At 45.3% G+C, this 14,768-nt stretch overlaps 1 protein-coding gene across 1 annotated transcript in view; it reads left to right on the forward strand.

Annotated features, from left to right (window-relative positions):
* The window catches only part of LOC124020308 (rab11 family-interacting protein 4A-like), a 46,980-nt gene that overhangs the window by 12,031 nt on the left and 20,181 nt on the right, over positions 1-14,768 (forward strand). Inside the window, exon 2 of the mRNA XM_046335660.1 lies at positions 695-876. Coding sequence (XP_046191616.1) covers positions 695-876 — 182 coding nt within the window. The remainder of the gene's footprint in view (positions 1-694; positions 877-14,768) is intronic.

Here is a 14,768-nt window from a genome sequence, read left to right on the forward strand (position 1 = left end):
GGAGGGGGATGGGAGAGGGGGAGGGAAGGAGGGATGGGAGAGGGGGGGAGGGATGGGAGGGAGGGAGGGAGGGGGAGGCAAGGAGGGAGAGTGGGAAGAATGGAGGAAGGGAGGGGTTTCTGAGACAGTCTTCTCTGCCCTACCAGTGGTCCACCACTGCCTGGGTTGTATTGAATTGAATGTGCTGGTTCACTGAGGGTGCTCTTAGCTGTGGGTACTAGATGATGGGTGTTAAATGTTTCATTGTTCAGGGTCTGAAAGCTGGCCGTGTACTCCGCCAACACAACAAAGAGGAAACACTGTCTCCAGCATGTTGAGTTGAATAATGGTGATGGTTGACTAACGTCCTCTCTCTCTCCCCCCACCCCTCCCTCTCTCCCCCCTACCCCTCCCTCTCTCTCTACCTCTCTCTCTCCCCCTCCCCCTATTCTCCCTCTCCTCCCCTCTCTCTCTCCCCCCTAACCCTCCCTCTCTCTCCCCCTAACCCTCCCTCTCTCTACCCCTCCCTCTCTCTCTCCCCCTCCCCCTCCCCCTATGCTCCTACCTCCTCCCCTCTCTCCCCCTACCCCTCCCCTCTCTACCCCCCCTACCCCTCCCTCTCTATCCCCCCCTCCCCCCCTCCCCCTATCTCCCCTCCCCTCTCTCTCTCCCCCCCTCCCCCTATGCTCCCTCTCCCCCCTCTCTCTCGCTCCAGAACGGCGAGGCCCGACTGGGCCCTCCCATCATCATGTGTACCCGTCCATACCCAGACTGCAGTGTGGAGCAGGGGGAGTGTTGTGACATGGACAGCACCAATGAGAGCGGGGTGGGCTCTGACACCTCTGATGGGGGGCGGAGCAACGAGAAGGAGGAGGGGCTAGGTGGACTGTTCAACAAGTAAGTGTGACGTTATGATGTCACAGATTATACCGGTTATTGATTGGCTGTAGTACCATCTATCTGACCATGGCTGTAGTAGTAGCATCTATCTGACCATGGCTGTAGTAGTATCTATCTGACCATGGCTGTAGTACCATCTATCTGACCATGGCTGTAGTACCATCTATCTGACCATGGCTGTAGTAGTAGTATCTATCTGACCATGGCTGTAGTAGTAGTATCTATCTGACCATGGCTGTAGTAGTACCATCTATCTGACCATGGCTGTAGTAGTAGCATCTATCTGACCATGGCTGTAGTAGTATCATCTATCTGACCATGGCTGTAGTAGTAGCATCTATCTGACCATGGCTGTAGTAGTAGTATCTATCTGACCATGGCTGTAGTAGTAGTATCTATCTGACCATGGCTGTAGTAGTACCATCTATCTGACCATGGCTGTAGTAGTAGCATCTATCTGACCATGGCTGTAGTAGCATCTATCTGACCATGGCTGTAGTAGTAGTATCTATCTGACCATGGCTGTAGTAGTAGTATCTATCTGACCATGGCTGTAGTAGTAGTATCTATCTGACCATGGCTGTAGTAGTATCTATCTGACCATGGCTAGTAGTAGCATCTATCTGACCATGGCTGTAGTAGTAGTATCTATCTGACCATGGCTGTAGTAGTACCATCTATCTGACCATGGCTGTAGTAGTAGTATCTATCTGACCATGGCTGTAGTACCATCTATCTGACCATGGCTGTAGTACCATCTATCTGACCATGGCTGTAGTAGTAGCATCTATCTGACCATGGCTGTAGTAGTAGTATCTATTTCACCATGGCTGTAGTAGTAGCATCTATCTGACCATGGCTGTAGTAGTAGCATCTATCTGACCATGGCTGTAGTAGTACCATCTATCTGACCATGGCTGTAGTAGTAGCATCTATCTGACCATGGCTGTAGTAGTACCATCTATCTGACCATGGCTGTAGTAGTAGCATCTATCTGACCATGGCTGTAGTAGTAGCATCTATCTGACCATGGCTGTAGTAGTAGCATCTATCTGACCATGGCTGTAGTAGTAGCATCTATCTGACCATGGCTGTAGTAGTACCATCTATCTGACCATGGCTGTAGTAGCATCTATCTGACCATGGCTGTAGTAGTATCATCTATCTGACCATGGCTGTAGTAGTAGCATCTATCTGACCATGGCTGTAGTAGTAGCATCTATCTGACCATGGCTGTAGTAGTACCATCTATCTGACCATGGCTGTAGTAGTACCATCTATCTGACCATGGCTGTAGTAGTATCATCTATCTGACCATGGCTGTAGTAGTAGCATCTATCTGACCATGGCTGTAGTAGTAGTATCTATCTGACCATGGCTGTAGTAGCATCTATCTGACCATGGCTGTAGTAGCATCTATCTGACCATGGCTGTAGTAGCATCTATCTGACCATGGCTGTAGTAGCATCTATCTGACCATGGCTGTAGTAGCATCTATCTGACCATGGCTGTAGTAGCATCTATCTGACCATGGCTGTAGTAGCATCTATCTGACCATGGCTGTAGTAGCATCTATCTGACCATGGCTGTAGTACCATCTATCTGACCATGGCTGTAGTACCATCTATCTGACCATGGCTGTAGTAGTACCATCTATCTGACCATGGCTGTAGTAGCATCTATCTGACCATGGCTGTAGTACCATCTATCTGACCATGGCTGTAGTAGCATCTATCTGACCATGGCTGTAGTAGCATCTATCTGACCATGGCTGTAGTACCATCTATCTGACCATGGCTGTAGTAGTACCATCTATCTGACCATGGCTGTAGTACCATCTATCTGACCATGGCTGTAGTACCATCTATCTGACCATGGCTGTAGTACCATCTATCTGACCATGGCTGTAGTACCATCTATCTGACCATGGCTGTAGTAGCATCTATCTGACCATGGCTGTAGTACCATCTATCTGACCATGGCTGTAGTAGTAGTATCTATCTGACCATGGCTGTAGTAGCAGCATCTATCTGACCATGGCTGTAGTAGTAGTATCTATCTGACCATGGCTGTAGTAGTAGTATCTATCTGACCATGGCTGTAGTAGTAGTATCTATCTGACCATGGCTGTAGTAGTAGTATCTATCTGACCATGGCTGTAGTAGCATCTATCTGACCATGGCTGTAGTAGTAGTATCTATCTGACCATGGCTGTAGTAGTACCATCTATCTGACCATGGCTGTAGTAGTAGCATCTATCTGACCATGGCTGTAGTACCATCTATCTGACCATGGCTGTAGTAGTAGCATCTATCTGACCATGGCTGTAGTAGTAGCATCTATCTGACCATGGCTGTAGTAGCATCTATCTGACCATGGCTGTAGTAGTAGCATCTATCTGACCATGGCTGTAGTAGTACCATCTATCTGACCATGGCTGTAGTAGTAGTATCTATCTGACCATGGCTGTAGTAGTAGCATCTATCTGACCATGGCTGTAGTAGTAGTATCTATCTGACCATGGCTGTAGTAGTAGCATCTATCTGACCATGGCTGTAGTAGTACCATCTATCTGACCATGGCTGTAGTGTCATCTATCTGACCATGGCTGTAGTAGTAGCATCTATCTGACCATGGCTGTAGTAGTAGCATCTATCTGACCATGGCTGTAGTAGTACCATCTATCTGACCATGGCTGTAGTGTAGTATCTATCTGACCATGGCTGTAGTAGTATCATCTATCTGACCATGGCTGTAGTAGCATCTATCTGACCATGGCTGTAGTAGTAGCATCTATCTGACCATGGCTGTAGTAGTATCATCTATCTGACCATGGCTGTAGTAGTAGTATCTATCTGACCATGGCTGTAGTAGTACCATCTATCTGACCATGGCTGTAGTAGTAGCATCTATCTGACCATGGCTGTAGTAGTAGTATCTATCTGACCATGGCTGTAGTAGTATCATCTATCTGACCATGGCTGTAGTAGCATCTATCTGACCATGGCTGTAGTAGCATCTATCTGACCATGGCTGTAGTAGTAGCATCTATCTGACCATGGCTGTAGTAGTAGCATCTATCTGACCATGGCTGTAGTAGTAGCATCTATCTGACCATGGCTGTAGTAGTAGCATCTATCTGACCATGGCTGTAGTAGTAGCATCTATCTGACCATGGCTGTAGTAGTAGCATCTATCTGACCATGGCTGTAGTAGTAGCATCTATCTGACCATGGCTGTAGTAGTAGTATCTATCTGACCATGGCTCTAGTAGTACCATCTATCTGACCATGGCTATAGTAGTACCATCTATCTGACCATGGCTGTAGTAGTAGTATCTATCTGACCATGGCTGTAGTAGTAGTATCTATCTGACCATGGCTGTAGTAGTAGTATCTATCTGACCATGGCTGTAGTAGTAGTATCTATCTGACCATGGCTGTAGTAGTAGTATCTATCTGACCATGGCTGTAGTAGTAGCATCTATCTGACCATGGCTGTAGTAGTAGTATCTATCTGACCATGGCTGTAGTAGCATCTATCTGACCATGGCTGTAGTAGCATCTATCTGACCATGGCTGTAGTAGCATCTATCTGACCATGGCTGTAGTAGCATCTATCTGACCATGGCTGTAGTAGCATCTATCTGACCATGGCTGTAGTAGTACCATCTATCTGACCATGGCTGTAGTAGTAGCATCTATCTGACCATGGCTGTAGTAGCATCTATCTGACCATGGCTGTAGTAGCATCTATCTGACCATGGCTGTAGTAGTACCATCTATCTGACCATGGCTGTAGTAGTACCATCTATCTGACCATGGCTGTAGTAGTACCATCTATCTGACCATGGCTGTAGTAGTAGCATCTATCTGACCATGGCTGTAGTAGTAGCATCTATCTGACCATGGCTGTAGTAGTAGCATCTATCTGACCATGGCTGTAGTAGTACCATCTATCTGACCATGGCTGTAGTAGTAGCATCTATCTGACCATGGCTGTAGTAGTACCATCTATCTGACCATGGCTGTAGTAGTACCATCTATCTGACCATGGCTGTAGTAGCATCTATCTGACCATGGCTGTAGTAGTAGCATCTATCTGACCATGGCTGTAGTAGTATCTATCTGACCATGGCTGTAGTACCTTCTATCTGACCATGGCTGTAGTAGTAGTATCTATCTGACCATGGCTGTAGTAGTAGTATCTATCTGACCATGGCTGTAGTAGTAGCATCTATCTGACCATGGCTGTAGTAGCATCTATCTGACCATGGCTGTAGTAGTAGCATCTATCTGACCATGGCTGTAGTAGTAGCATCTATCTGACCATGGCTGTAGTAGTAGTATCTATCTGACCATGGCTGTAGTAGTATCTATCTGACCATGGCTGTAGTAGCATCTATCTGACCATGGCTGTAGTAGTAGCATCTATCTGACCATGGCTGTAGTAGTACCATCTATCTGACCATGGCTGTAGTAGTAGCATCTATCTGACCATGGCTGTAGTAGTAGCATCTATCTGACCATGGCTGTAGTAGTACCATCTATCTGACCATGGCTGTAGTAGTACCATCTATCTGACCATGGCTGTAGTAGTAGTATCTATCTGACCATGGCTGTAGTAGTATCTATCTGACCATGGCTGTAGTAGTAGTATCTATCTGACCATGGCTGTAGTAGTACCATCTATCTGACCATGGCTGTAGTAGTATCATCTATCTGACCATGGCTGTAGTAGTACCATCTATCTGACCATGGCTGTAGTAGTACCATCTATCTGACCATGGCTGTAGTAGTACCATCTATCTGACCATGGCTGTAGTAGTATCTATCTGACCATGGCTGTAGTAGTAGTATCTATCTGACCATGGCTGTAGTAGTAGCATCTATCTGACCATGGCTGTAGTAGTAGCATCTATCTGACCATGGCTGTAGTAGTACCATCTATCTGACCATGGCTGTAGTAGTACCATCTATCTGACCATGGCTGTAGTAGTATCATCTATCTGACCATGGCTGTAGTAGTAGCATCTATCTGACCATGGCTGTAGTAGTAGTATCTATCTGACCATGGCTGTAGTAGCATCTATCTGACCATGGCTGTAGTAGTACCATCTATCTGACCATGGCTGTAGTAGTATCTATCTGACCATGGCTGTAGTAGTACCATCTATCTGACCATGGCTGTAGTAGTAGTATCTATCTGACCATGGCTGTAGTAGTAGTATCTATCTGACCATGGCTGTAGTAGTAGCATCTATCTGACCATGGCTGTAGTAGCATCTATCTGACCATGGCTGTAGTAGCATCTATCTGACCATGGCTGTAGTAGTAGTATCTATCTGACCATGGCTGTAGTAGTAGCATTTATCTGACCATGGCTGTAGTAGTAGCATCTATCTGACCATGGCTGTAGTAGTATCATCTATCTGACCATGGCTGTAGTAGTATCTATCTGACCATGGCTGTAGTAGTAGCATCTATCTGACCATGGCTGTAGTAGTAGTATCTATCTGACCATGGCTGTAGTAGTAGCATCTATCTGACCATGGCTGTAGTAGCATCTATCTGACCATGGCTGTAGTAGCATCTATCTGACCATGGCTGTAGTAGCATCTATCTGACCATGGCTGTAGTAGCATCTATCTGACCATGGCTGTAGTACCATCTATCTGACCATGGCTGTAGTACCATCTATCTGACCATGGCTGTAGTAGTACCATCTATCTGACCATGGCTGTAGTAGTACCATCTATCTGACCATGGCTGTAGTAGCATCTATCTGACCATGGCTGTAGTACCATCTATCTGACCATGGCTGTAGTAGCATCTATCTGACCATGGCTGTAGTAGCATCTATCTGACCATGGCTGTAGTACCATCTATCTGACCATGGCTGTAGTAGTACCATCTATCTGACCATGGCTGTAGTAGCATCTATCTGACCATGGCTGACATCTATCTGACCATGGCTGTAGTAGCATCTATCTGACCATGGCTGTAGTAGTACCATCTATCTGACCATGGCTGTAGTACCATCTATCTGACCATGGCTGTAGTACCATCTATCTGACCATGGCTGTAGTACCATCTATCTGACCATGGCTGTAGTAGCATCTATCTGACCATGGCTGTAGTAATCTCATCTATCTGACCATGGCTGTAGTAGTCTCATCTATCTGACCATGGCTGTAGTAGTAGTATCTATCTGACCATGGCTGTAGTAGTACCATCTTTCTGACCATGGCTGTAGTAGTAGCATCTATCTGACCATGGCTGTAGTAGTAGCATCTATCTGACCATGGCTGTAGTAGTAGTATCTATCTGACCATGGCTGTAGTAGTACCATCTATCTGACCGTGGCTGTAGTAGTAGCATCTATCTGACCATGGCTGTAGTAGTCTCATCTATCTGACCATGGCTGTAGTAGTAGTATCTATCTGACCATGGCTGTAGTAGTACCATCTATCTGACCATGGCTGTAGTAGTCTCATCTATCTGACCATGGCTGTAGTAGTAGCATCTATCTGACTATGGCTGTAGTAGTAGCATCTATCTGACCATGGCTGTAGTACCATCTATCTGACCATGGCTGTAGTAGTAGCATCTATCTGACCATGGCTGTAGTAGTACCATCTATCTGACCATGGCTGTAGTAGTAGCATCTATCTGACCATGGCTGTAGTAGTACCATCTATCTGACCATGGCTGTAGTAGTAGCATCTATCTGACCATGGCTGTAGTAGCATCTATCTGACCATGGCTGTAGTAGTAGTATCTATCTGACCATGGCTGTAGTAGTAGCATCTATCTGACCATGGCTGTAGTAGTAGCATCTATCTGACCATGGCTGTAGTAGTAGTATCTATCTGACCATGGCTGTAGTAGCATCTATCTGACCATGGCTGTAGTAGTAGCATCTATCTGACCATGGCTGTAGTAGTAGCATCTATCTGACCTTGGCTGTAGTACCATCTATCTGACCATGGCTGTAGTAGTAGCATCTATCTGACCATGGCTGTAGTAGTACCATCTATCTGACCATGGCTGTAGTAGTAGCATCTATCTGACCATGGCTGTAGTAGTAGCATCTATCTGACCATGGCTGTAGTAGCATCTATCTGACCATGGCTGTAGTAGTACCATCTATCTGACCATGGCTGTAGTAGTATCTATCTGACCATGGCTGTAGTAGTATCATCTATCTGACCATGGCTGTAGTAGTATCATCTATCTGACCATGGCTGTAGTAGCATCTATCTGACCATGGCTGTAGTAGTAGCATCTATCTGACCATGGCTGTAGTAGTAGTATCTATCTGACCATGGCTGTAGTAGTAGCATCTATCTGACCATGGCTGTAGTAGTAGTATCTATCTGACCATGGCTGTAGTAGTAGCATCTATCTGACCATGGCTGTAGTAGTAGCATCTATCTGACCATGGCTGTAGTAGCATCTATCTGACCATGGCTGTAGTAGCATCTATCTGACCATGGCTGTAGTAGCATCTATCTGACCATGGCTGTAGTAGCATCTATCTGACCATGGCTGTAGTACCATCTATCTGACCATGGCTGTAGTAGCATCTATCTGACCATGGCTGTAGTAGTACCATCTATCTGACCATGGCTGTAGTAGCATCTATCTGACCATGGCTGTAGTAGTACCATCTATCTGACCATGGCTGTAGTAGCATCTATCTGACCATGGCTGTAGTAGTAGTATCTATCTGACCATGGCTGTAGTAGTAGCATCTATCTGACCATGGCTGTAGTAGTAGTATCTATCTGACCATGGCTGTAGTAGTAGCATCTATCTGACCATGGCTGTAGTAGCATCTATCTGACCATGGCTGTAGTAGCATCTATCTGACCATGGCTGTAGTAGTACCATCTATCTGACCATGGCTGTAGTAGTAGCATCTATCTGACCATGGCTGTAGTAGTAGCATCTATCTGACCATGGCTGTAGTAGTAGCATCTATCTGACCATGGCTGTAGTAGCATCTATCTGACCATGGCTGTAGTACCATCTATCTGACCATGGCTGTAGTAGTAGCATCTATCTGACCATGGCTGTAGTAGCATCTATCTGACCATGGCTGTAGTAGTAGCATCTATCTGACCATGGCTGTAGTAGTAGTATCTATCTGACCATGGCTGTAGTAGTAGCATCTATCTGACCATGGCTGTAGTAGTAGCATCTATCTGACCATGGCTGTAGTAGTAGCATCTATCTGACCATGGCTGTAGTAGTAGCATCTATCTGACCATGGCTGTAGTAGTAGCATCTATCTGACCATGGCTGTAGTAGCATCTATCTGACCATGGCTGTAGTAGTAGCATCTATCTGACCATGGCTGTAGTAGTACCATCTATCTGACCATGGCTGTAGTAGTATCTATCTGACCATGGCTGTAGTACCTTCTATCTGACCATGGCTGTAGTAGTAGTATCTATCTGACCATGGCTGTAGTAGTAGCATCTATCTGACCATGGCTGTAGTAGTACCATCTATCTGACCATGGCTGTAGTAGTAGCATCTATCTGACCATGGCTGTAGTACCATCTATCTGACCATGGCTGTAGTAGTACCATCTATCTGACCATGGCTGTAGTAGCATCTATCTGACCATGGCTGTAGTAGTAGCATCTATCTGACCATGGCTGTAGTAGCATCTATCTGACCATGGCTGTAGTACCATCTATCTGACCATGGCTGTAGTAGTAGTATCTATCTGACCATGGCTGTAGTAGTAGTATCTATCTGACCATGGCTGTAGTAGTAGCATCTATCTGACCATGGCTGTAGTAGCATCTATCTGTCCATGGCTGTAGTAGTAGCATCTATCTGACCATGGCTGTAGTAGTAGCATCTATCTGACCATGGCTGTAGTAGTAGTATCTATCTGACCATGGCTGTAGTAGTAGTATCTATCTGACCATGGCTGTAGTAGCATCTATCTGACCATGGCTGTAGTAGTAGCATCTATCTGACCATGGCTGTAGTAGCATCTATCTGACCATGGCTGTAGTAGTATCATCTATCTGACCATGGCTGTAGTAGTATCATCTATCTGACCATGGCTGTAGTACCATCTATCTGACCATGGCTGTAGTAGTACCATCTATCTGACCATGGCTGTAGTAGTACCATCTATCTGACCATGGCTGTAGTAGTACCATCTATCTGACCATGGCTGTAGTAGTACCATCTATCTGACCATGGCTGTAGTAGTAGCATCTATCTGACCATGGCTGTAGTAGTACCATCTATCTGACCATGGCTGTAGTAGTAGCATCTATCTGACCATGGCTGTAGTAGTAGCATCTATCTGACCATGGCTGTAGTAGTACCATCTATCTGACCATGGCTGTAGTAGTACCATCTATCTGACCATGGCTGTAGTAGTAGCATCTATCTGACCATGGCTGTAGTAGCATCTATCTGACCATGGCTGTAGTAGTAGTATCTATCTGACCATGGCTGTAGTAGTACCATCTATCTGACCCTGTAGTAGTATCATCTATCTGGCTGTAGTAGTACCATCTATCTGACCATGGCTGTAGTAGTACCATCTATCTGACCATGGCTGTAGTAGTACCATCTATCTGACCATGGCTGTAGTAGTATCTATCTGACCATGGCTGTAGTAGTAGTATCTATCTGACCATGGCTGTAGTAGTAGCATCTATCTGACCATGGCTGTAGTAGTAGCATCTATCTGACCATGGCTGTAGTAGTAGTATCTATCTGACCATGGCTGTAGTAGTACCATCTATCTGACCATGGCTGTAGTAGTAGCATCTATCTGACCATGGCTGTAGTAGTACCATCTATCTGACCATGGCTGTAGTAGTAGCATCTATCTGACCATGGCTGTAGTAGTAGCATCTATCTGACCATGGCTGTAGTAGTACCATCTATCTGACCATGGCTGTAGTAGTACCATCTATCTGACCATGGCTGTAGTAGTATCTATCTGACCATGGCTGTAGTAGTAGTATCTATCTGACCATGGCTGTAGTAGTACCATCTATCTGACCATGGCTGTAGTAGTATCATCTATCTGACCATGGCTGTAGTAGTACCATCTATCTGACCATGGCTGTAGTAGTACCATCTATCTGACCATGGCTGTAGTAGTACCATCTATCTGACCATGGCTGTAGTAGTATCTATCTGACCATGGCTGTAGTAGTAGCATCTATCTGACCATGGCTGTAGTAGTAGCATCTATCTGACCATGGCTGTAGTACCATCTATCTGACCATGGCTGTAGTAGTAGTATCTATCTGACCATGGCTGTAGTAGTACCATCTATCTGACCATGGCTGTAGTAGTACCATCTATCTGACCATGGCTGTAGTAGTACCATCTATCTGACCATGGCTGTAGTAGTAGCATCTATCTGACCATGGCTGTAGTAGTAGTATCTATCTGACCATGGCTGTAGTAGTATCATCTATCTGACCATGGCTGTAGTAGCATCTATCTGACCATGGCTCTAGTAGTACCATCTATCTGACCATGGCTGTAGTAGTACCATCTATCTGACCATGGCTGTAGTAGTAGTATCTATCTGACCATGGCTGTAGTAGTACCATCTATCTGACCATGGCTGTAGTAGCATCTATCTGACCATGGCTGTAGTAGCATCTATCTGACCATGGCTGTAGTAGCATCTATCTGACCATGGCTGTAGTAGTAGCATCTATCTGACCATGGCTGTAGTAGTAGCATCTATCTGACCATGGCTGTAGTAGCATCTATCTGACCATGGCTGTAGTAGCATCTATCTGACCATGGCTGTAGTAGCATCTATCTGACCATGGCTGTAGTAGCATCTATCTGACCATGGCTGTAGTAGTACCATCTATCTGACCATGGCTGTAGTAGTAGCATCTATCTGACCATGGCTGTAGTAGTAGCATCTATCTGACCATGGCTGTAGTAGCATCTATCTGACCATGGCTGTAGTAGCATCTATCTGACCATGGCTGTAGTAGTACCATCTATCTGACCATGGCTGTAGTAGTACCATCTATCTGACCATGGCTGTAGTAGTAGCATCTATCTGACCATGGCTGTAGTAGTAGCATCTATCTGACCATGGCTGTAGTAGTAGCATCTATCTGACCATGGCTGTAGTAGTACCATCTATCTGACCATGGCTGTAGTAGTAGCATCTATCTGACCATGGCTGTAGTACCATCTATCTGACCATGGCTGTAGTAGTACCATCTATCTGACCATGGCTGTAGTAGTAGCATCTATCTGACCATGGCTGTAGTAGTAGCATCTATCTGACCATGGCTGTAGTAGTAGCATCTATCTGACCATGGCTGTAGTACCATCTATCTGACCATGGCTGTAGTAGTAGTATCTATCTGACCATGGCTGTAGTAGTAGCATCTATCTGACCATGGCTGTAGTAGTAGCATCTATCTGACCATGGCTGTAGTAGCATCTATCTGACCATGGCTGTAGTAGTAGCATCTATCTGACCATGGCTGTAGTAGTAGCATCTATCTGACCATGGCTGTAGTAGTAGTATCTATCTGACCATGGCTGTAGTAGTAGCATCTATCTGACCATGGCTGTAGTAGCATCTATCTGACCATGGCTGTAGTAGTAGCATCTATCTGACCATGGCTGTAGTAGCATCTATCTGACCATGGCTGTAGTAGTATCATCTATCTGACCATGGCTGTAGTAGTATCATCTATCTGACCATGGCTGTAGTACCATCTATCTGACCATGGCTGTAGTAGTACCATCTATCTGACCATGGCTGTAGTAGTACCATCTATCTGACCATGGCTGTAGTAGTACCATCTATCTGACCATGGCTGTAGTAGTACCATCTATCTGACCATGGCTGTAGTAGTAGCATCTATCTGACCATGGCTGTAGTAGTAGCATCTATCTGACCATGGCTGTAGTAGTACCATCTATCTGACCATGGCTGTAGTAGTATCTATCTGACCATGGCTGTAGTAGTAGTATCTATCTGACCATGGCTGTAGTAGTAGCATCTATCTGACCATGGCTGTAGTACCATCTATCTGACCATGGCTGTAGTAGTAGTATCTATCTGACCATGGCTGTAGTAGTACCATCTATCTGACCATGGCTGTAGTAGTACCATCTATCTGACCATGGCTGTAGTAGTACCATCTATCTGACCATGGCTGTAGTAGTAGCATCTATCTGACCATGGCTGTAGTAGTACCATCTATCTGACCATGGCTGTAGTAGTAGCATCTATCTGACCATGGCTGTAGTAGTAGCATCTATCTGACCATGGCTGTAGTAGTAGCATCTATCTGACCATGGCTGTAGTAGTAGCATCTATCTGACCATGGCTGTAGTAGTAGCATCTATCTGACCATGGCTGTAGTAGTAGCATCTATCTGACCATGGCTGTAGTAGTAGTATCTATCTGACCATGGCTGTAGTAGTATCTATCTGACCATGGCTGTAGTAGTAGCATCTATCTGACCATGGCTGTAGTAGTAGCATCTATCTGACCATGGCTGTAGTAGCATCTATCTGACCATGGCTGTAGTAGTAGCATCTATCTGACCATGGCTGTAGTAGTAGTATCTATCTGACCATGGCTGTAGTAGTACCATCTATCTGACCATGGCTGTAGTAGTACCATCTATCTGACCATGGCTGTAGTAGTACCATCTATCTGACCATGGCTGTAGTAGTAGCATCTATCTGACCATGGCTGTAGTAGTAGTATCTATCTGACCATGGCTGTAGTAGTATCATCTATCTGACCATGGCTGTAGTAGCATCTATCTGACCATGGCTCTAGTAGTACCATCTATCTGACCATGGCTGTAGTAGTACCATCTATCTGACCATGGCTGTAGTAGTAGTATCTATCTGACCATGGCTGTAGTAGTACCATCTATCTGACCATGGCTGTAGTAGCATCTATCTGACCATGGCTGTAGTAGCATCTATCTGACCATGGCTGTAGTAGCATCTATCTGACCATGGCTGTAGTAGTAGCATCTATCTGACCATGGCTGTAGTAGTAGCATCTATCTGACCATGGCTGTAGTAGCATCTATCTGACCATGGCTGTAGTAGCATCTATCTGACCATGGCTGTAGTAGCATCTATCTGACCATGGCTGTAGTAGCATCTATCTGACCATGGCTGTAGTAGTACCATCTATCTGACCATGGCTGTAGTAGTAGCATCTATCTGACCATGGCTGTAGTAGTAGCATCTATCTGACCATGGCTGTAGTAGCATCTATCTGACCATGGCTGTAGTAGCATCTATCTGACCATGGCTGTAGTAGTACCATCTATCTGACCATGGCTGTAGTAGTACCATCTATCTGACCATGGCTGTAGTAGTAGCATCTATCTGACCATGGCTGTAGTAGTAGCATCTATCTGACCATGGCTGTAGTAGTAGCATCTATCTGACCATGGCTGTAGTAGTACCATCTATCTGACCATGGCTGTAGTAGTAGCATCTATCTGACCATGGCTGTAGTACCATCTATCTGACCATGGCTGTAGTAGTACCATCTATCTGACCATGGCTGTAGTAGTAGCATCTATCTGACCATGGCTGTAGTAGTAGCATCTATCTGACCATGGCTGTAGTAGTAGCATCTATCTGACCATGGCTGTAGTACCTTCTATCTGACCATGGCTGTAGTAGTAGTATCTATCTGACCATGGCTGTAGTAGTAGTATCTATCTGACCATGGCTGTAGTAGTAGCATCTATCTGACCATGGCTGTAGTAGCATCTATCTGTCCATGGCTGTAGTAGTAGCATCTATCTGACCATGGCTGTAGTAGTAGCATCTATCTGACCATGGCTGTAGTAGTAGTATCTATCTGACCAT

The sequence above is a fragment of the Oncorhynchus gorbuscha genome, unplaced genomic scaffold, assembly GCF_021184085.1.
Source record: "Oncorhynchus gorbuscha isolate QuinsamMale2020 ecotype Even-year unplaced genomic scaffold, OgorEven_v1.0 Un_scaffold_807, whole genome shotgun sequence".
Taxonomy (NCBI): Eukaryota; Metazoa; Chordata; class Actinopteri; order Salmoniformes; family Salmonidae; genus Oncorhynchus; species Oncorhynchus gorbuscha.